At 45.6% G+C, this 23,975-nt stretch overlaps 1 protein-coding gene across 11 annotated transcripts in view; it reads right to left on the bottom strand.

Moving 5' to 3' along the window:
- RBFOX1 (RNA binding fox-1 homolog 1) overlaps nt 1-23,975 on the bottom strand; it is a 371,606-nt gene that overhangs the window by 169,343 nt on the left and 178,288 nt on the right. For 8 of the 11 annotated variants that reach the window (XM_008141611.3, XM_008141613.3, XM_054714703.1 and 5 more), the window contains exon 2: nt 12,148-12,390. In XM_008141611.3, coding sequence (XP_008139833.3) covers nt 12,148-12,390 — 243 coding nt within the window. Of the gene's footprint in view, nt 1-12,147; nt 12,391-19,347; nt 19,381-20,428; nt 20,471-23,975 lie in introns of those variants that run through there. The other 3 variants (XM_054714707.1, XM_054714702.1, XM_054714708.1) reach the window with 3 other exon arrangements.

Genomic DNA, 23,975 nt, shown 5'->3' with positions numbered 1-23,975 from the left:
AACGAATGGATTCAGAGCCTGAATACCTTGACCAACACAATTATTACTTACTTCATTAATTATGACAATTGTGATGTTGAGCAGAACATAATATTTATTAATTCTGCTTTGATTTAAATAAAAGCCAATGGAGAAAACATGGGCAGTTTGTGTGTGTATATGTGTGCGTATATGGATGTGTATTTGGAGGTGGAAGGGATGCAATATTCCTGATATAACAACTCTGGTATCGACTATATTCTGGCGTTCCACATTTATTTACTTGCCAGAGTCCCAAAGAAAAGTCCAGTTCGATGGAAAGGAAGAATAAAATAAATGTAAATCATTGGTCAGGGGAGAAATTGCAAATATTTTATTAAAAAAATAATCCCGAAGACCCAGATGACCTGGTCAAGTTCAAATACCTCTGTGGGTCAGTCCATGCAGATGGGGGTAGCGGGGGGCGGGGAGAGGCTTGGTGAAACACTACAGGGAGCTGTGGGGACTGTGTCAAAGAGCCTGGGGGAGAGTCCATCCTCAACATGAACACAGGTTACGATGTTTTGTTAGATTTTCCATTTTTTAATCTAGCCAGATTTTATTGTGAAATTTCCCATTTAGAAAGGTAGGCGATTCATTCCCTTTGTGAGCTCAACAAAAAAGGCCCAAGGTTTGAATAAAGTCAGCAGGCCAATAGAACATAAACTTTGTCCTTGGTCACTGGTCAGCAAACTTTTTCTATTGACGGCCAGAGAGTAAGCAGTCTCAGCATAGTGGTCCACATATCTCTGTTGCAACTACTTCATTCTGAAAAAGCTAAAGCAGCACAAACAATACAGGAATGGATGGGTGTGGTTGTATTCCAATAAAACTTTATTGACAAAATCAAGTGGTGGGCCAGAATTGGTGCATTGGGCATAGTTTGCTGACCCTTGGCCCAGCTAGTTAACGCTGATACTAAAAGCTTGGAGAAGGCTGGAGGGAAGAGAGGACAGGGAGGGCTGGTGAGGGGTTCTGGGTCCCATGAACAGGCAAAAGACAGCCGAAGTTCTGAGTTCAGCACTGCTCTAACTCCTCTTTCAAATTTGGCGAGGTCCCCTCCAGCCTTCACTGCCAGTAGCATTAATGACTCAAAACAGGAGAAGGTCCCCATATCCAACCAACATACCTGACCTTCCTCTTGTCTCCAAACTGCCATCTCCTGGAGTCAAGGAGACTCTCTGGGGCTCATTCCCCCAAGCCTGCCCCACCCCATCATCTCTTTCCCTTTTGTAAAGACACCAGATGAGTGTCACCCACAGATACTGCCTGGAACCCCAGGCAACTCCTCGCATAATTGCTAACCTGACTCCCACTTGCAAGCCAATTAGAAGGAAAGGGGGGCGGGACCCACCTCCTGTCATTGCCATTACCACCGCTTTTCTTAGTAAAAAATGGTAGTTAATTTCTCCCCCGAAAAAAAAGGCCAGGGAACAATCTCTTTAAATTACAGTGTTACAACGTGAAGCAAAGATGCAGAAGTCAAATACAATTTGGGTTATAATTAGCGATTTCCTTGTAGCAGGTTTCTCTGGAAGATCTAGGCATCCTCTCGTCAGCTTGCCAAGTAGTTCCAAGGCCCCTTTCACTCCGTGGACCACCTGATGCCACAGCAAGGAGTGTGTGTGTGTGTGTGTGTGTGTGTGTGTGTGTGTGTGTGTGTGTGTGTGGCAGTTCTGAGCTAAACACAGAATTATGGCGATAAAGATTGTTAAGACGTTTGTCTGCCACAATATTGTCATGATTAAGTAGAAGGGAATGCCATTTAGGTAAAGTAAATTACTTCTGATGGGAAGTTATATAATGTGGGTTTAGAAATCCACCAGACCTCTGCTGATTGGTTAATTAATGAATGAATTATCAGATTGTTAAATCACAGTCTTGATGTAGAGCTAGGTCTGAGAGGGTCAGAAGCTCAGGGACTTGTTTTTTTTCTCTCTCTAGTAGAGTAGCAGACCCTTGGGAGACAGGGGAGCCTGCCAGGTGAGCTCCCTCTGTTAACTGTATGGCCTTGGGCAAGTCACTTAACATCTGTGCTTCTGTTTCCTCATCTGTCATTTCGGCATCATCACACTGGCCCCTTGATGGAATGTGAACAACATGTGCAGCATTGTGTGTGGCTGGGGGAGTGAGGAAGGGAGTGGACCCTGGGGTCAGACTGGCTGCCTGTAAATACCAGCTCTGCCTTCCTTAGCTTTGTGACATGACCTTGGGCAATCTCCTCCATTCTCTATGCTCTGATTTTCTCGCCCAGAAAATAAGGGACTAATTATGGTACCCGGCTCCTGTGGATGCTGTAAGATTCCATCACATCGTGCACAGGAAGCTTCTAGCATCCCTGCATTGGGTATCAAATATGTGCTCACTAGCTGCTAGTTACTGTTATCTCTATTGTTAGTAAATATACTTGCCTCTTTTTTTCCCCTTCCTTTCTGTCCAATAAATTTCTTTTTGTTTTTCTTCATCGACCAATCCAGATGCACACTTACATTTCCCCCTTTTAAAAGGCCAGGGCAGCCCAAACTCTTTGAATGTACAACTAAATCTATGATTTTTTTTTTAAGAAGGGAAACTGCCTTTTCGCTTTCAAACAAGTCTGAAACACTTAAGCCTCCAAATTACCTTGGTCCTGATAGCCTGATTTGTTTTGAACCATACAGTCTGCAAACCTTGGTTTATTGGAGAATGAACTTGCCATCTAGCTTTGTCCCAAGGATGTAGAGGTCAAATAAAAGTCAGGTCCTCAAGTCTGGATACATTTTGCTCCTGATGCCAGAGGGATGGCTGATTGTCTGGGTTATAGTGACCTTCTTGCCAGAGTGGAGGAGCTGGAGAGACCATGAGTATTTCAGTGTGATCTGCATGCTGCTGGCTCACCTATCAGGCTCACTGACCTCACAAGGGTTTATTACTCTACTGGGGGGCAGAACCCAGTCTTCAAGCTTCTTCCCCTCAGGGAGCCTGTGCATGGTCCGGACCCAGCTCTACATCAAGGTGATGCTTTAACATTCTGACAGCCTCCATGCTCTTCAGGGATGCAACGGTGGGAGCTCAGACACTAGTGACAGTGTTTTGACCCAGAAGCGCCTGGCGGTGAAGCTGGCTGGAACATATAACACCATTGAAGGAGCAGGGCCCATTGACACTACCACCAGGATCAGCAGGAGAGAACTAGATAAAATAAAGGCTCTTTTTAGAAGTCCTGAAACCTTTGTGAGTGTCAGGCCCCCTAGTGGCTGAAACCTCTGGCTAGGAAACAAAATAGAATGTCAAAGAGACATGGATCCACAACTCACAGGGCCCGGCTCCCTCCTAAAGGCAGGGTTGTGAGCTCTATTTCAATGTGACAATAACCCTGAGTATCTGGATTTTGAAAACTACTGCAGAATCCAGGAGATATAGAGATGAAAACTGATAGTTAAAGCAAGTAGAATGCACGGGGAGGGGCATGGCTGAGTAGAAATTTCCTTTCAGGATGTCCCTGTTCTGGTTTCTGCTGACATTCACTGTTCTGACATCCGCTGTGTGACCCAGGCAGGTCCCTTCTCTGAGCCCCAGCACGTTCATAAATGAAGCAGGTAGACCAGATGGTCCTTCCAAGCTTCTAACATTCTATGAATCTCTTCACTGTCTAACTGAGGCATCAAAGGTGTCTTTTTTTATAAATCTGAAATATTACTTTATCAAAGGGTTAAAGTTTCTAATCTCGCCTCTTATTAAAAAAATAAATTCAGGTTACAAAATTATGTCAGGGTTTATAAACTCAGTATCTGGGCAGATAACAAAAATGAGTGAAACAGAAGTGAACAGGAGAGTGCATAAAAATCCAACTTGCTGTTAACTCTTGAAAAAAAATTGTAATACTAGGTGGGAAGTGGTTCAATGGACTGATTTGGGGGCACCCTCTTTGGACAGACCATATGTCATCTAGACTACCACAGGGTCCCCACCAAAAGGTCACATAGAATCATGCATATGGTTGCATTATTCCCATATTAATGGTCATAACTTCGTATGTTACCTTTGTCTCCATTATAAACCAATCTCTTTCAAACATGTATGTTACTTGCCTAGGCCTGAACTATTTGAGTTTCAGCTCTTTACTTATGTGATCTCCTTGCATCTGTGCAATCAGAGGTTCAATTAGGTAAACTCTGGTTCCCTCCAGCTCTAACACTGAAGGGTTGGCTGAACCATCCATGGACCCTCAGGTCACAGAACACAGCCAACTTCTTTCTTCAGCCTGGAATCCAAATAGAGTGTAGAATTCACATGAACTCATTCTGAACTTGCACAATGTATGGTCACAAATTAGGAGCAGGAGCTGATGGTGAACTAATGAATGATTCAAATACTGCCCACAGAGAACAGATTAATGCTTGCTTCTAAATTCAGTTAAAAACAAACAAACAAACAAATAAAATCACCTAATGGGATTATGAGCTATGCAAAGGCAATTAGGTTATTTAAACACCTAGACCAGTCATTGGAATAGTTCATAGACGGCCTACTTCACCATCAAATTATCCAATCATTACACTGTGTGCTAATACTTGCTCACACAGACCATCATCTTAATCAAGGATAGAGACTGCTTAGTGATACTGAGAGGGTGAAATTGATGACATTGAATACAGATCTGAAAAAGCACAAAACTCAGAAGAGAAAATCAAGAGGAAACTTTTCAGATGGCTTCAAGACTTGCAATCGAAATATGACAATTACCAGGAAACAGTAACTTGAAATCAGAATATGTCAGATCTTTTCTCAAAAGCAAGATGTCTTTGGGCCTTATGAACAAATATTCCTCTAATAAATCTTAACCTTGTTTGTCCATGACCTAGTCTCAGTTTAATGAACAGCTTGTATCAGTCAGCTGTGCTCAGGCATGAGTGATTGAAAACTACTTGTACAGAAATCATTAAATAAAAGAATTACCTTTAAAAGTAAATGTGGGAATTTAAGTCTTCGTTTGACTCTTAAGACATGAAATTACACAATTCTTATGATGGATTTATTCTCCCACAAAAAAATAAAATAAAATTAGAATGAAGAATTCAGGATAAAGGAGAACACTCTGATTTTCCCTTCTGAATGATGTGACATCTCATAATTACAATGGTTCACATCGCAGAGTGTTTACTATACGCCCAGCACTGTGCTAAGCCCTTTATTGGCATTATCCTTAGGATGTCATCCCTACTCAGCCTCCATATACCAAGGAAGAAAGGAAGGTTACATCACATGCCATTGGTCCCACTGTGGGTCAGACAGAACTAAAGTAGAAACTCCAAGCTCCTTACCTTCATTCTGCACTGCTTCTGATAACACCTGCAGGTGTTTATTTCATGCCTTTTTCCCAACCTGTCATGAGGTTCTTCAATCCTACCAAAATTCACGGCCGTAGCCCCAGTCCCAGACCCAGAGACCTGGGTCTGTGCTGCTCACAGCGATGCCTGCTTCTCACAGAATTATCCTAAGTTTGACTCAAGCATGCTTTTTGGCGACCAGAACTGGACATTGTGGTGCACAGGGGCTTTTGAACAGTAAGATGAGCCTAGTATGGGGTAAGAAAGGCCTTTAATTTATCCTGCAAGCCATGGGCCATTTATTCCAAAGCATATATAAGAGGCAGAAGCATGACCCTCAGCCTCATGAGGGAATCAGAGGCAGTACCTGTGTCCTTAGAGTAAATGTGAACCTTAGGAAAACAGAATTGGTGTTGACAAAACAGCTCAGCCACACTGTCATCTGAAAAGACAATTTTGAAGCCACCGAAACATGTTATTAGAATTTGCTCAAGGCATGCTCTAAGCCTGGGATATTGTACATGCTTGGGCCCTCCCAGGCAAAATAAGTAATTCCCAGGCAAAGAATTCCTTTTCTCAACAGCAACCTGCCCAGAGAAGAGGCCACATGTGTGCTGGGCAAGCCTGGGGGATGCCTTCTGGGCTTTGAGCCCTTAAGAATTTGGTCTTGAGCCTGACACACTTGGTTTTGAGCTCCAGCTCCTATCTGTTAGCTACAGTGACCAGGAAGTTACTTGCCTCAGGTTCCTCAACTATAACCTGGGGATGATAATGCCTCAAAAATACTTATTTTTTGGTGATGGAGATTACACATGGGTCCCACTGTGGGTCAGACAGAACTAAAGTAGAAACTTCATATGCGATTATACATATAAAGTGCTTAGAACATAGTTTGATGTTACTGAGCAAAAACTATTATGTTTGAGATTTTTATCCCCTGATTCCTGTTTTGACAAAGCTATTTACCCTATTTTTAGACACGGTGTCCCTCAATGATTTTTCCAAGCTTTTAATGTAAGCCCATGAGGCCACAATCCTCCACCTGGGAGAGGCACTCTCTGATGTTTTATTATTCATCTCTAATGGTTGCTTGGAAGGAAAGAGGAAGGCAATTTGGAGAAAGACAGAAGCAGAATGGAGGTAGGGAACCATAGGAATAATATCAAAGAGGTCCAATGACCAGCCCAAGATAATTCCACTTATAAATGGTGGAGCAGAGGGACACAAATGGTAAGATTCCCTTATTTTTCACGGTGGAGTAATATTCCAGGGTATTATGCTAAGTGAAATAAGTTAGGCAGAGAAAGAAAAATACCATATTATTTCACTTATATGTGGAATCTAAAGAACAAAATAAATGAACAAACAAAATTGAATCAGATTCATAGACTCAGAGAACAAACTGATGATTACCAGAAGGGAGAGGGGTTGGGGGGCTGGTGAAAAAGTTGAGAGGATTAAGAAATACAAACTGGTAGTTCCCAAATAGACACTCAGAGGTGGACAGCAATATTTGAACCCAGCTGTTCACTACAGCGGATTGGGAATAACAACATTGACAGATAAACCCCAGAAACAACCTAGAGTCCATGCAAACATGAAAAAGAATGAGTTACATCCCAAAGTGAAAACAAAAATGATCTTCTAGATATAAAGAGTGCCAATGGGTGCTTAATAAATGTTAATCCTGTTATATTGAGATTGGCACTAGGGAGAAGTTAGAGGATATCAAGACCTATTCAGAGATGGAGTGAGCTAGAATACAGAGAGAGAGGGGATAAAGATAGAAATAGAGATAGAGTTAGAGATAGAGGTAGAGGTAGAGATAGAGGTAGGTCAGATAGATAGAGACAGAGATAGAGAAAGGGACAGATACAGAGGTAGAGTTAGAGGTAGAGATAGACAAGCAAGCTGCTTTAGATAAATGCTTGTGTTCCCACAAAATGCATAAGTTAAAATCCTAGCCAGTAAGGTAATAGTCGTAGGGGGAGGGCCTTGGGGAGATGATCGGATCATGAGGCTGGAGCCCTTACAAAAAGAAGTCCTCAGAGAGCTCCCTCGCCCCTTCCTCCATTGAGGACACATGGAAAGACATCCAGCCATGACCCAGGAAGTGGGCCCTCACCAGACACCCAATCTTTTGGTGCCAAGATCTTGGACTTCCCAGCCCCCAATTTGTGAAAAATAAATGTGTTTTGTTGGTGTTTTTTTTTGAAGCCACCAGTTTGTAATACTTATGTTACATCAGCCTGAACTGACTAAGACACAGGCATATACTTGCATTTGCATAAAACACTCTGGAGGAAAATATTAGGGATTGGTACCTGCACTTTCCAGCAGGGAGACTTAAGAACTGGGCCTGAGGGCATTAGGGAATTTTCACTTCCATTGTCGACCTTTTCTAATGTGTGGCTTTTTAACCACTAACCTGAATCAATGCAGTAATAATACTAAATTTAATGACTAATTAACAAAAAGGAATGCATTGAGAAGCTTTCCCCACACTTAGCTACATAATTGACTTGCAGAACAGAGCCAATGTGTAAAGGATTAAGAACAGGAGGTCATCACCAACCAATGTCTTATCTTCTTAAGGGTATTAATGATGTCTGGGGACACAACACTCAGTGAAAGCAGCTGAGGATTAAGAAGAAGTTGGTTCCTTAAACAGCTCTTCTCTCTGTCAATAGAGCCCAGAGCTCCGGGGAACAAGCTCTGGGACCCACATTCTTTCTCCCATCAGATCCCAGAGCTGGTGGGAGACTTTCAAACAGACTGCAGAGGTGTTAAAAATAGAAGTTAAGTTGCTATTGGAGATACACGGAGAATTCACCACTTGCAAATCTCTAATTATAATATGTCAAAAGTAAAATACCTTGTCAGGAGCAGTATCTAATATAATGCAGTATTGGCTCTGTCAGCACAGTGATCCATGATGTGTTGGGAGGCCCGCATTAAATAGACATTCGGCAGGAAAATGTCCTGCAGGGACTCATCTCAGCCCTTGGAGGACTGAAAGGATGAGCGGGGAAGTCTTTGCTGTCTGTACTTTCCTCCGCTCTGGCTGGGAGCTCTGGGTGCAGCCTGCTTCCCTTCTACAGTCTGTACTTTATGTTAAATCATGTGCATACATTAGAAGTTCTTGGAGACTAGCAGATGGATGGATCATTTCTCTCACCCGAAGCGACTCGGTTTCTCAAAGAAATGATGGCCTCCACAGTGCTCTGAGATAGGCATTAGGCACCATGCCTATGTGTCAGAGAACAGTTAGCGTTATGGCAGGTACAACACTAACCGATGGGGAAGAACTTAGGTGTGCTAATACCAGGTTGGGACAGCCATGGGTCTGACCCACTTTGAGGCTCAATTCCTTCCCCGGGGAATGCAGAGCCTGGAGGGAAGAGAAGGAGCACTCTGTGCGGACACAGAGACAACTGGAAGCAAGCTTCTCATCAGCCATGTTCTGCACAGTCGGGCCGGGAAAGCCCAACTCAGGAGTAGGTCACAGACAGAGACAGCGTCTTCCTTTTTGGCCAAAGGAGAGAAGCCCATAGGCATGTAACCATTTGCAGCAGAAAACTGGGTGGCCCCTTCTTTGGGCCGCCAGGATCAGCCACAAAGCCACCTGCCTCCGCTGATGATGGTTCTCTTTCATTTTAAAACTTCCCAAGGAGGCATGGATCAGACTGTCGGGCCTCGGGGGGAGGGTAGGGAAGGGTGGGGGTAAAGGGGGAGATCAACCAAAGGACTTGTGTGCAGGCATATGAGCCTAACCGGCGGTTAAGGACAACAGGGGAGTGGGGGCATGTGTGGGGAGGAGGGTGGGATGGGAATGGGGGGACGAGGACAAATATGTGATACCTTAATCAATAAAGAAATTAAAATAAATAAATAAATAAAATAAATAAATAAAACTTCCCATGAGAGTATGTACCGCGCAAATATTGCCAAAGAAGGCAAAGTAACCAGCCCCTCCACAAATCCACACACTCCATACCCGGAGAGGTGCTCCTTGCCATTCAAATACTCTAGATATCGCTGTCGGAGCCTAGGATGCCCAGTTTCAGAAATTGCGATGAGAACAGAACACACGTCCTATTATCTCCAGTGGCCCTTACGCTCTACAGGCAGAGCACAGGCCTGCTCCCCGCGCCGCTCCCTGCAGGGCCTGGGCTCTGTGGACCGTCCGCATGCTATTTAATTTTAATTGTGTTGATCTCTAAAGAATTGTTTTTGTGAGAGAAGGACGTTGAGCATGTCAACTCCCTGAATGGATTAAAATTTTCTTTTAGGTAGGCATAATTAACGCTTTCTTTTAAACTCTCATTTTATAAGTCCTCTGGCTCAAACTCTTTTCAATGACTTCCCATTACTCCTAACGTGGAATTCCACCCCTTATCGAACCCACCAGGCCTGTGGGGTATGATACCTACTGATTCTTCCATTTAGTCCATTGTCACTTTACCCCCAAAGCCTCTCCACATGCCCTAGATACACTGGCCTCTTTTTAGTTCTTTGAATGAGTCAAGGTCAGGACTACTGACCTTGTCATTCTTTCTGCCTGAAAAGCTTTGTCTTCTCACCTTAAATATCATCTCCTTGAAGAAAGGTTCCCAGACTACTCATTTGCAAGCTGCGCTTCTGCTCTTTTTTATTCTCCCATAGCATCTGTCTTTTTCTTAAGAGCATGGATCATCATTTGTGTTTATATAGCTGTTTGGTCGCCACATGTTCACTCTGCCTCTCACACTAAGTTTCAAGAGGAAAAGGACCATTTCTGTTTGATTCAACCACATCACCGACTATGAGTCCAGGCCCCAGTAGACGTTTAATAAATATTTGTGAATGAATGAATGAATGTGTGACTGACTGACTGAATGAATGAATCTTCCAAATCAGTAGTATAGTTGGCATATGTTGAGGCTTAATGTCTGATTTAACCTTTTTTTCCGACCTAAAATAGCCTCCTGAAGCCCTATCACCTTGATTATCACAAAATAAACACCAAACAAATAAACAACAACTCTATCACTACCATTGGTTGTCAAAAATGCAAATACCTGCGAAATCAGCAAACACATCTAACAGACTCAACCCTAAGTTGTAGCAGCAGCCAGACACAAAAAGGCACTAGCGGCACTATTCACAACAGCCAAAGGTGGAAACAACTGAAGTGCCCGTCCATGAGTGAATGGATAAACAAATGGCTTATCTGGATAACGGAATAGCATTCAGTCATGAAAAGTAAGTGCTGTACATTTCACAATACGGATGAACCTTAAAAAATTCTAAAATTGGAAAGAAATAGACACATAAGGATACACACACACACACACACACACACACACACACACACACACATAATATATATATATATGTAATTTCATCTTTATGAAAAATCCCAAATAGCCAATCCATATAGACAGAAAGCAAATTAGTGGTTGCCAGGAGTTGGTGGAAGGCAGGATGGAGACTGTCTGCTTAATGGGCATAGAGTTTCCTTTGGGTGATGAAAATTTTGAACTGGATAATGGTGATGGTTTCACTGCACTGTGAATGTACCGAATGCCACGGAACTGTTTATATTAAATGGTTAACATGGTAACTTTTTCTGTTTTGTACAACAATAAAGAGGGGGAAAAGGCAATAGAAAAGTTTAGAATGTGTATTATTTTTTAAATTCTCCAAATCTAACCTCCAGGTATCAGGTATCAAAGGCACCAGGTATCAAAGTTAGTTAACGGTTGATTTTAGTTACAAGAAATATATCATGCTTTGAAACAATAAACCTTTTCACCAACACTGGTTTCCCAGAGGCCTGGGGGCAGGAGAAAGAGGCGCGTCTGCCTTGCACTTACAAAGGGCTCTAGACTTGAGGCTGGGTGAGCCCAAGTTTCCAGAGAATTCTGCAGAACAAGGTTCCACAAATGCATATGTACATCTGGTGGGTGTGGTTACCTTAGGTCGCTCACAAACACAGTTTCATTCTGATAATTACTTTGTTTAGGATTATCTTTGATTCATAGCTAATATTCATTTTTAACGATGATAGTATTATAATGTTTTGTTTTTGTTTGTTTATTTGCTCATTTTAACCCATTTACCCCATTCACCTGCAATAAAGTTGACTCTTTTGGGTACATAGAGTCACGTAACCACCACCATCAACGTACAGAATGGTTTCACTGCCCTGCAAGATTCTCTTCTGCTGCCCAGGCCTGCACACCCCAGGGTGCAGCAACAACACGGAAAAAATAGGGATACGCATGAAGACTAGGATGAATCTCTAACGCATTAGGCTAAATTGGGGCGGGCTGGTGCAGAGATGCAGTGTGGCTGCAAATGGCCACAAGATTTGTGTTTGGGGCGATGGAAATACTCCAATAGACTGTGGTGACGGTTGCAGGACCCTATATACACAAAAAGCCTCAATTGTCCAGCTAAAACTGGTGTATTTTATGGTATGTAAATTACATCTCCGTAAAGCCATTTACAAGAAGGCTACATAGTGTATGATTCCGTGGAGATGACATTGTTCCAGAAAAGGCAAAACTATAGGAACAAAGAGTAGGTCAAAGTTTCCTTTTACAGACAAAACGCCGTCAACCAAAAATGTGTCCATTTCAGCAAGTAACAGGAGAGGATGCCTGGTGAGGAGGCATCTTGGCAGAACTGGGGTGGCAAGGATAGGGTTAGGGGCTGCTTTATGGGCAGGATGCTTGGATGGGGGTGCACCCTGCTGTCACTACCGGAACCCTGGGAGCGAGCCCTGCCTGACCCCCTCCCACCCGTGCCCAAGGCGAGCCTGGAGCCCACTTACTGTGGCGGTGCCCGAGACGGTCTGCGCGCTGGTGTCCGCGGCGCTCTGCTCCGAGTGGGACTGCGCGGGAGGGTACAGGTTTAGCGTGTGCTCGGGGACGGTGGTCTGGCCGGGGTACTCTGGCGCAGGGTGCGGGTGGGGGGCCGTGTATTCCGCGGGGATGCCGTTCTGAGGGGGAGCGAACTGGGCCGAAGCGTAAGGCTGAGCCATTGTGTCAGGGGCAGCTGCTGCTTCCTGATTACCCTGAAAAAATCAGAGGTGGAGAGAAGGAGAAAGCGTGAGTGGCCACCGGGCAGAACCTTTCCCCAGGCCCTGGACCACAGTTACCCGGACACAGCGCAGGTGCCCGCACGGTGCCAAGAGCCTGAGTCCGTGCACCCCAGTTCATCTTCCTCAGACGCTCTGAGGAAGTAGTCACCCTCATTTATACCACCCATTCTCCAGATGCAGACAGCAAGGCTGCGAAACCGGAAGTCACTTTCCCCAATCATCCAGCTCAACAGCCCCAGACTGGGAGGGTCTGTGTCCCACCGACCGATTTATCTGGCAGATCGTCCTACTTTCATTCCCATTTGGGGACATGTGCGCATGGTGTTGTCTCCCATGACAGCAGAACCTGGCTCTGATACTTAAAATGCCAAATGCGATTAAACCGAACATGCGTGTTCCTGAGAGGAGAGACAATTCATCTAAGCATTTGAATTTAATCAAAGTTTTATGTGTCTTGGCACACATGAGGGGATTGGGGGGTCTTGTTAATGACCACAGTGTGTGTGTGTGTGTGTGTGTGTGTGTGTGTGTGTGTGTGTGTGTGATGTTCCAATGAAAACTCAGGGCCTAATTTGGACAAAGATGGCCCTCTGTGATAGCCCCATTTTAAGTAATTCTGCAGAGTGCTGGACTTAACTCAGCCTCGTTAGTCAATGCCTCCCCCAGCCCCTGTCTTCCTGTCTTTTTTTTTTATAAGCACAGAGTATTATATAACAGTTCACCCTTCAGATCTAGGCAAAACATGCAGTGTGATAATTACAGCCAAGTGAAAAGAATTAAACACACACACACACACACACACACACACACCCTGAATTCAAATGCTTCCATTTCAGGAAACATCTATCTCTCTCCACCTCCACCTCCACCCCCACCCCCATAACTCTACTACCCCACCCTACACACACACACACACACACACACACACACATACACCCCACAGCAATCACAGCAGCAGAAACTGCAATCCAGAGGTCTGAATTGTCCATGGTCTCAAGAGATGGGATCGCACAGATAGTCAGAAAGAGACAGAAGAAAACACCCTAGCAATTAAGCACCAAAGAGCTGCTTTGCCATTGTCTGTGGTCAATTAGAGGTGACCTCGGCCCTCCTACAATGATAGCAGGGCCAACATGTCAGAATCGCTCCCATTGCCTCCATCCTCACCAGCAACATACAAGCACCTCTTCGGTTAAAGCAACACCGTGCAGCTGGGACATTCTAACACGGAGGGAAGGGAAGTTTATTCTCTCAGCAGCGCACAGAGCCAGCTCATTTGTTTAGAGGGGACTGTAATTAGAACGTTAAAGATGACACGCTGAAGAGGACTTAGCTTAGGCTAAGTTTAAAACATTTTGCAAGTGAAAACATTCCCATCAGGCCCTTTCCTCCCCCAGCATAATGGCTCCAAATGTCTGTGCCATGGGCAGCAGAAATGCACAGCCACTTCTTTCTAACATGTTTCTGCAGCATTTGGGGCTGAGCTGGGTCTGTCTGTGCTGTGGCTGAATCGCTATACGTGCCGGGAAAAGTTAACCCTACCCATCCCTAGAAAACACGAGGTCACTCATTGTCATTGCCACTCAGTGTTCACTTTCCTTCAAGGAAAATGCTCTGTTCCTTTCGGGATGGGGGGGACCCTTCCCCTCTCAGCCTAGTGCAGGTGTGGCTGAGCCCCGCCTCCCATGACCCATAGCTACAGTCATGTGACCTGGCCTGCCTAATCAACGGGTTCTACTCTCTTGCCCAGCTGGTGTGGCTCAGTGGTTGGTTGAGCATCAACCTATGAACCAGGAAGTCATGATTTGATTCCCAGTCAGGGCACATGCTGGGACTGTTGGCTCCATCCCCAGTGGGGGCCCTGCAGGGGGCAGCCGATCAGTGATTCTCCCTCATCATTGATGTTTCTATCTCTCTTTCCTCTACCTTCCTCTCTGAAATCAATTAAAAATAAAAAAATTAATAAAAGCATTCCACTCTCACAGTCACCATCTATCTAAACCAGTTAGTGAGTTAAACCCTTCTAATTCCAATGAGGCTCCTGAGACTTAGCTGGAGTTTTGGGAGGAAGTCCTCTTTCAGTGGTCACTGGCAACTGTGAACATAATGTAAGCCTGAGCTGCCAAGAACCACCCCTTGAAGAGGGACTGCCTAAAGCCGAAGCCAACCGAGAGGACAGCGAGCCCAGAAATTGATAAACAGATAAACTGAGTCCCGGTGAGATCATCGGAGGTCTTGGATCCAGCTTTACCTGCAGTTAGTAATGCTTTAGTCACACGAATCGGTCAAGGTCTTATTTTGTTTAAGCACCTTTTTCTGTTACTTGCAACTCAAAGGGCCTTGATTAGCAACCCCTCCTGAAAAAAATCCTCTGCTGCTCATGAGCCCACGAGCATCCTTTTCTTCTGCCGGGCCGTGCAGGGAACATGGGCTCGTGTACAGACATTCCAAACGGATGTTGCTTCTTTCTGGCCGAGCAGAAGCCCCAGAAACTACTGGATACAAGAACCCTCCAAAGAGAAATGCACGGGGACAGATCCCACCTCTGCGCAAAGGTCTGCTGCAGCCTGCCCTGCCTTCCGCCCGGCTCATCTCGGAACTGAAACAAAGGCTTGTGAGAACCCAGGTGAGGCCTCCTAGGGGAGCATACAATGATGGCAGGAGCAATGGTAGCGAGAGACGGTCCCTAAGGACAAAGGTTTCTCCAGCAGAAAACACAATATCCTGGGCCGGAACCCTGCCCTAGTGGCCTTTCCTCACTGCAGAGCAAGCTCAGGAACAGTGACCCAGTCCCACAGGCCCCAACAAGATGCGCAGGCTCTCCACTGGGATCTGAGCTCTCTGTTTCAGAGAAAGAAGGGCCTGCCCTCAGGAAGCCGGGATCGCTCCATCCTCCCACCACCATCAAGTCCTCCCCTTCATGCTTCCTCTGCATGGAAAGCCCCCCCTCCCCAACTGCTCCCTAGCCTGGCTACTCTCTACTCATCCTTCAGGTCCCAGATCAAGAGAGCTCTCCTCCAGCAAGCCTTCCTTGACACTTAAGCCACGTCCCTTGCCTGCCTTCTATACCTCACTGCAGCTTGTGGCCACTTCTCACATAATCCCAAGTCCTGTCATTGGCTGCTTGTCTGTGAACATCCCGGGGGCAGAAGACTATGTCAGGTTTTCATTCCATCTCCAGTCTGGCCCACTACTTGTTTTTGTTAATAAAGTTTTACTGGGACACAGCCACATTCACTGTGCTACGATGGCAGAGTTGCATAGTTCGGACAGACACCCAATGGCTCCCAACGCCTAAACGATTTAACTATCTGGTCCTTTACACAAAAGGTGTTCTACTCTCTGTAGCAGAGTATCATTAAATAGCCCATGCCAATTCAGAAGCCAGCTTTGCATCAATAGGGCAGGAAATACAGCTGGCGATAAAGCAGGGAGAGAAAGGGGTGCATTCTCTCTGAACCAAGGAGGGGAGGCTCAGCTAGACTTGGAGATCCTCAGTGCTGAGGATGGAGCAAAAGGGTAAGTGGGGATCTTTTTCCAAGTTTGCTTTACATTAGGGGCTCTCTGATTGTCAGTGCACGTACACACGTGTAGGCCTGAAACCCCGCACGAGGGGGCTTAGAGGGGGAAGATCTGAGATGGCCTCGGGCTCCCGTGCTCCGTCTGAAAGGCAGCCCCTCACTTCAGCGGTGTGGGCAGAACACAAGCCCAGGGCCACCTCCCTTCAGGCCTATGGGCACTTCCCATCAGTGATGAAACAGAGGAAATGGATCCCCAGGGGACATTAGCTAATGACCCGAGACATTTTTGGTTGTCACAACTTGGGAGGAGGGCTGCTACTGGGATCTAGTGTGTGGAGACCAGGGGTGTTGCCGACGGCCTACATCGCACAGGCCAGCCCCGCACCTGAGGATTCCTGCGCTCTGGCCCTGAATGTTAATTGTGCGGAGGTCTAGACTCCCTGCCCGGCGTGCATTGCATCTCTAACCCCACTTGATTCTATTGTTACATAGACTGGGGCCCAGAACTGGTAAAGGAGTCCACAAGGCCAGGGCCACAGGTAGCTCTTCGGGAAGCCAGGAGCTGAGCCAGAGCTCATGTTGTCCGGCGCCCAGGTGCCTCTCATGTGGCAGGACTCTCTCCTGGTGGGGAGGTTTGTTCCCATTTTTAAATAAGCAAACCTGTCTCTCACAGACACACCGTGGCCTCAAGACCTGTTTCCACCCGGTGATGTGGTGCTGGGGTATTTAATGCAAAGGCACCAGCATTGCACTGGCCGGTTTGGCTCAGTAGATAGAGCATCAGCCTGTGGACTGAAGTGTCCTGGGTTCGATTCCCATCAAGGGCACGTATCTCAGTTGCAGGCTCGATCCCCGGCCCCAGTCCGGGTGTGTGCAGGAGGCAACCAATCAATGTGTCTCTCTTATATTGATGTTTCTCTCTCTCTCCCCTTTCCTTTCACTCTCTCTAAAAAAATCAATGGACAATGTCCTCAGGTGAGGATTAAAAAAAAAAAAGGTGTCAGTGTTCCATCAGCCAGACCAGGGTGTTAACCCTTGGCGAGTGTTAGAGCTCCAGCTTGGATAACTCCGCCATCTCAGGCCCGAGGTCTTGCTTCAGAAGGCTCTGAGGCCCCCCTAGGAAAAGCAAGTACCAGCAGGGGCACCACTGGAGCCGGGACAAGCCACCCGCCTTTACCAAACTGGTGGCATTCTGGTACACCGAGGGCGCTGAGCGCTAGGAAGCGTGTCCGTGGTCACCGAGGAACCTGCAGGCACATTGGGGTACACAGGGCTCCGACTGCACTCCTGTTCCCGGTGCCCAAACAGATGTTGGCGGGACCCCCCATAGTTACTTATTAACACTGACAGCAGTTCCAGAGAGATCCTAATTAATATTCCTACCCTTTGCACTTCAGGCTAATTACAGCTAATATTTAATTAAGATCATCGTACTTCCCATGGGATTGCTTTTCACCTTCAAACGGCTTCAGAGGTGCCTTTGTCTCCTCCCTAGTGATGCTGCTGGATTCTTAGCGTGGAATGCATGGTCTGACATTCACATTTAAGGGGACCTTTCCCACTCCAGTTCAAGGCGAATTCTTGGGCCCGTGCACAGGTTAAAAGCTGAAGCCAACTTCGCGTAGGAGACAGTGATGGGCAGAATTATTTGGAGCATTCTGGCTAGACATTCCCTCATTTGCAGAAGTTGCCTTCTTTCTTCTCCTCCAAGGCCGAACCCCCACCTCCCCCTAAATAAGGGAACCCGTGACAGAGATTTGGGCATGTACAGAGTCAAGGTGCTGGTGGGTGTTCTGAGTTGACCGGGAGGGTGACTCTGATTTGCACGTCTCCCCCCCACATCATCAACCAAGTGCTTCAAGAGATTTTGCAAACCTAACATCTAATTTTCAGTGCCTGAACTTTCTTGGGTTGCTGCTAAATACACAAAAGGCGGGGGTGGGGGGAAGGGCCAAGGCCTGGTATTTTTAAATCCGATAATGCTCCTGAAGAGCTAGGTAGAAACTTGAAGGGAAGAACATCATTTAGGATAAATGTAGGGGAAACTTCCTTGTCCTCACACACCAAACCTCAATTAGAGCAACTCATCAAGGGCCCCGTGATGTGGGACCTCCAGTTACTGAGAGCAAATGGATATTAACATGCAACCAAGTCTGGTTCACCAAAGCAAAAAAAAAAAAAACAAAAAAAAAATGCCATTTCAATTTAAATATTTTACTGAAGCATGAAATAGCCAGGATATTATTGCTATTTTAAGACAAACACCGTAATCTGTCTATTAGCATAGCGTGTCGACTCGGCTGCACCCAGAGGTTCAGCGAGCCTTTCCTCCAACGCACGGAGAAGCTCTTTGGGGGTCACCGAAACATCCTTCATCCTTAATCTTCTCCCCAAGGTGCGCCCAGAAGACAGACTCAGAAAATGAGAGGATTCCCCCCTCCTCACCACCCCCCCCCATTATCTCTCTTCTCCCATTCATTGCCCTGGATGGTAGATTTGGAAAGCTAATAAGCGAACAAAGGGTGGCAGCCCATTTGACTTGGCAAAATATTTTGGCTCAACATCTAATGCAAACCACATTTCAACTGAGAAACCGTCTCTACTGGGCAGGGCACGAAACGGGTTATTCTTTGCGATGTGACTGCCAGACTGTCACTGAGGGGGAAAGTGGCTGTTTTCATAGCTGCCCAGTGGACTTTAAAATAATCAAGGATGTGTGTGTGTGTGCATGCATGCATGTGTGTTTCCCCAGCTTTCATAGTGACACTTCCTGACCATCTTCTCCCCTTTTGCTCCTGGAATATTTTGATCTCAGTCCGAATCTTGCCCTGAAAACCCCCTTCTGGCCTAAACGCAGCCCTTATAATGAAGACATGCACAGGGATTGTCCAGCCCCAATGAAGCAGCTCCTTGATCTGTCCACACAGCCACGGAAAGCAGCTACTCCACCATGGGAACCCCCCCTCCCGGCCCCAAGACTCAGACTCACTGGAGGGAACTATCCATTCTTGGTTGCCCACAGTCTCCAGTCGGGCTGACAGTTTGTTTTCCTTTAGTTTAGTGGCTGATCTGTTCTACTTCTCTGGCAAGAAATCTCGCCTATTCAGAGAAAACCTCCAGTGCCCAAATGAGAGAAGTAAATTGCCTCTTGCCCCCGGGGCATTGCAACAAAGAAGGAAAATGCAAAATTACACCATTAACCTGCTAGTTCTAAGACCAGCTCAGTTCCACACATCAAGCAGAAAGCCGACACACACACACTCTTGGCTGAAATCCTCTCCTCTCCCCGGCGTGATTCAAGGAGCAGAATATACATGGCACAGAGCAACAGAGACTCCACCGCACGGAGAGATTGCAGCTTAATTCAAATCACAATGGCGAGTGGAAAATAGAATGGGAAAAAAAATACCTGCTGCACCATCCTGCTTGCTTTCTCCTCCATAAACTTAGCAGCTGTCCCAGACCCACACCACAGAGCATCTGCTCAAAGCAAGCCTCAGCTACGAGCCGGGGTGTGTGCGCTGTGCAACGTGTGGATGGCTGGGGTGTTGCGGGAGGGGGAGCTGAAGCCGCCTGGCTGACCTCCCCCTCAACATCTGACTGCTCCCCAAACCAACCCCAGATGGGACTCTTTCCGCCAGCGAGGCCTGGCCCATCAATCACAGCTCGCTCCTCCTCCGGCTCCTGCTCAGTTTCAGAGTGCACACTGAGCAGATGATTATAGAGTGGAGGAGGGAAAAAAAATACACACGTACACACACACCTCACCACACGGCACTCGACTACATTAATAGCTGTTTAAAAAACATTAGAAATGCAAGCCTATGCATTGCCTGGAGCTGGAATTTTTCATTACTAAACTAAATATACGGCATGCAAAGTTATGAAATCCACTGGGGGAGCTTGCTACTATCCTATTTTGCTTTAGATTTTTAAGAGGGGGGATGGCGGGGTAGTACGGGAAGACAGAGGAAGGATGAAGAAAGAGCTCAAAGAGACAGAAGGATGGTTAGGGGTAAATTAAAAAAAAAATACTGTGAGATCATTGGGTCTGAATTTGTAACCGAGCTGCACAATTAATTGTAAAGTGATCTTCACATACTGTAACTGGCAATCGTTGGGAAGACTTGGAGACCCCGCTCCTCTGCAAACCAGCTGTGTGACCGAGGCAAGTTGCTGCAATACACCGGGCTCCAATTTTTGCTTCTGTTTAATGGGAATAATGACGAGTGACTTCACGGGGTGATAGTGAGGGTCAACATCCAAATCAACTCACAGCAAAACAGACACAGGGGCCTGGCTTATAGCATCGCTGTATATGCAGATGCATTCATCACAGACAATAGGATGGTGGGCCAAGGCCAAGACCATCTGGATCCCTATGGGATATGCAGTCAAGAGGTGCAGCGGGCTCTTAGGAAAGGAGCCCACACTGGCCACCAAGCCCCAGGGCTGATGAATGCCATGGAGGAGACACATAGGGGTCTTGCTTTCTCCTGTTCTTGAACGTTTATCTCTTCCCTGCTCATTGTTTTTTCTTCTCTCCCAATGGGCAAAAATAAAACCTTGTGCAAAAATAATCCCCGGCGATCTCAATGCCAAATGCTGCCTCTTCATTTAAGGCTACAAATACTCTGTCCTTTCTTTATTATTAAAAGTACAACAACCAGAGTGAAATGTCAAAACAATTTCAGTTTTTATTTGGCCGTGTCTTTCTTGCTCATCGAGGGAGAGGTTTCGAGAGTCCCACCCCCCTTCCCGTGGACAGCTGCTTATCGCTGAGATGCCTCGCTGGGGAAGGAGAACTCTTGCTACCCTGGAGGGGATGGATGGGGTTTCCAAAGTGATTAAACTTGTAATTAAATTGTGTAACAGAGGAGGAGGCGAGGGCAGAAGAGGCTGCCTGGAAGAATTGAACTTTCCTGCTGGTCTGTCAGTGGTACTAGTTCAGGTAATTCTTGGGTGATTTTAAAAAAAAAAATTCCAGTTCCCCAGGGTTGGAAAGAAAATCTGGATAAATGGTATTTGTGACATCCTCGCACCTCCATTTTCAATCACGCTCTGGGGATACAGCTCAGGCAGCATGAAATAAGCACTGTTTCAGGTCCCCCACAGGGATATGCCGGCTCCTCTCAGAGCTGCGTAACCTCAGAAGACCTCAGCCCCTCGCTCCCTGACCCCAGCCGCACACGTGGACTCAGCGGTCACTCTCATAAGCCGTAAGCTTTTTTCCTGTCCTTACTGATAACTAAAAAGTCAAACTTCTGTCCTTCAACCAAAGCATAGGGGTCTTGCTGTTTCCTAGAAAAGCAAGGACAGACCAAGACAGAAAAATTCCCTGTTGAAGGATATTCCGGGGAGTAATAGAGAAAATACTAAAACAAACAAACATCCCCCCTCCAAAAATCAATAACACCCACTAAATAGAGAAGAATGTTTTAGGTGGAAACAATCAGAGAAGCAAGGGGACATTGGTCCTTAGCCAATGGACCATCAGGTCATGTGGGGCAGTCTCATAAAATAATCAGATACCAGGACTCCACCCCAGTCCCACTGGTTTAAACTCCAAGAGTGGGGTCCAGGCTCTGTGTAAAAGTGCCTGCAGTCATTCTGATACACAGTCTTGATGAAAAGTTGGGGAATTTTTTCTGTATTTTTCAAACTGTAGGCGTGATACCTTGAGATATAAAACCTATGTAGGGGGTGATCACGCCAACATTTTAAAAATGAAATAAACTAGACTACACTGAAAAAGAACAGAATAAAATAGTTAAGAGTTATTTCATGAAACTTTTATGTGGGTGAATTGGGTTGCAATGTAACATCTTTTATGGATTGCAGTAAAAGAAATAAAATTAAAAATACGATGCGAGGCAATGCCGGTGCTTGTTATTATTGTACCTTTTATCAGCGCTGTGACTATGGAATCAAAGTCAAATGTTGGGAAGTCAAGCATAATGGCAGAGCGATTGGCAAGTTATTCAACTTCGGTGTGCCTCAGTTTCCTCATTTATTAATATGAGTAGTAATTCATATTTTTCTTCCCAATGAGTCTCTTATGATGGTTTTGGGAGAAAATCTACAGAAATGTGTTTTGTAATCCAGGAAGCCCTAGGAGGGCATATGTCCTGCTCTGGGGATGAAATCAGTCCCCTTCTCGCTCACTAAAGTGTGTTGACTTCTCATCTCCCGTCTGCCAGATGCTGTGGTAGGCACTTTAGTCCTCACAACCACCCCTGTGAGGCAGATCTTAAAGATACAAAAACTGAACTCCCAAATAAGTGAAGACATATTTTTTCCACGATGGGAGCTCTTAACTTAGTAAAGGAGCAGAGCCAGAACTTGAACCTAGTTTGGTCTTATCAAAGTATTCCTGTCACTGAATCCATACTGAGATGAAGATGGAGATGATGATGATGACATGAAGATGGAGATGATGATAGCGGTAAGGATGATGATAAAGACGAATACGATAATGCTGATAAAGATGGTGGTGGTGGTGGTGATGATGAAGATGGAGATGATGTTGGTGATTGTGATAAGAAAACTTTCCTTGAGTACTAACTTTGTACCAGTCATTGCTCTAAGCACCGAGGATACAAAAGCCAAAAAAGCAGTTTTGCCTACATTGCTTCAATTAACAAGAACCCAATGTGGTTCATATTGTCATGCCCTTTCCAAGGGAGGTAGAGTTGCTTCCTCACTCCCAAATCCATCAGGCTCCTAAGCTCTACATTCTGAAATAGTTGTAGATAAGGTCATATCTGACCTCAATTAGGTGAACATACCAACCTTTGTTTCCTAACTACACCGGCTTACAGAAAAGCATGTCTGGAACAAAGAACTCTGAGATTGCTCTGAGGCCATAATTCACAAAAACAAACAAACTGCAAAGATAATAAGAATCCATGTCACAGATTCAAGCGAAAGCAATTTGTCTCCTTTCACTTTCCCGGCCCTGACAGGGAAGCAGAGAGAGAGGCCAGAAGCCATCTTGCTGTGGCTGACAAACACCAGCCCCAGAAACACAAACCGAGTGGGTGGCAGGCTCGCAATGACGAGGTGTCATGTTTGCAAAATGTTCCATCCTGACTTTCCATTTGGATCACAGAAGGCAACGTAGAGGCTGCTTTTCTCAACTCCTTAAAAGTTAGTGACTATCAAATATTTATGGCACTTTATGCAAGTCCAGAGCCTTGATGTGGTTGCTTATGAGGTGATATTTCCAAAGGGAAATAAATGTGCGTGTCTCTAAAAAAATTAGCAGCCTCCGGAGCAAGTGAAGTTCCCACAATGGGACCAGGCACTTAGGAAGATGGGTTTTCTCGTCTTGCTCATACCATCCCCGGGGCTCAGAGGGCCCTGACTTACCCTTTAAAAAGTTCATTGAAGTTTAACGTTATACCCCATTCGATTTTGACATTTTATATATTTTTACATTGCATATACACTGAGTAGCCAGATTATTATGATCTCTGAATGCATAATAATCTGGCCACTTAATATATATATATATTAGAGGTCCGGTGTATGAATTCGTGCATGGGTGGGGTCTGGCCAGCCTGGCCAGGGGGAGGGACATGGGCGGTTGGCCAGCCTGCCTGCTGGTTAAACTATTGGTCGAGGGGACAATTTGCATATAAGCCTTTTATTATATAGAATATACATTGAGTTGATTTTATGCATTCAGAGATCAAAATAATCTGGCCACTCAGTGTATTTTGATGTCTGTCTCCAACTAGACTGTAAACTCTATGAGGACTGAAACCTCACCTGTTTTTCTCAGCACTGTTGCCTCAGGTATTTCAAAGAGTGGCACACACACACACACACACACACACACACAATCAAAATGTTTTCTTGAATGAAAAAATAAATCCCCAAGCTAATCTCTTTATCCCTATTGCTATCAAGAAATGCCCTGACTCACCCAGTACCTCAGAGCACTGAGAAATAAGCTCCGACCATTAAATGTTACTCTGCACTATTGAAAAAATGCCCTCTCCCATTGGAATATCCCAATGTTGTACCCAAGGG

Source organism: Eptesicus fuscus, chromosome 4 (assembly GCF_027574615.1).
Source record: "Eptesicus fuscus isolate TK198812 chromosome 4, DD_ASM_mEF_20220401, whole genome shotgun sequence".
Classification (NCBI taxonomy): Eukaryota; Metazoa; Chordata; class Mammalia; order Chiroptera; family Vespertilionidae; genus Eptesicus; species Eptesicus fuscus.
The sequence above is the reverse complement of the archived record's forward strand: the minus strand, read 5'-3'. Positions and strand labels throughout refer to the sequence as shown.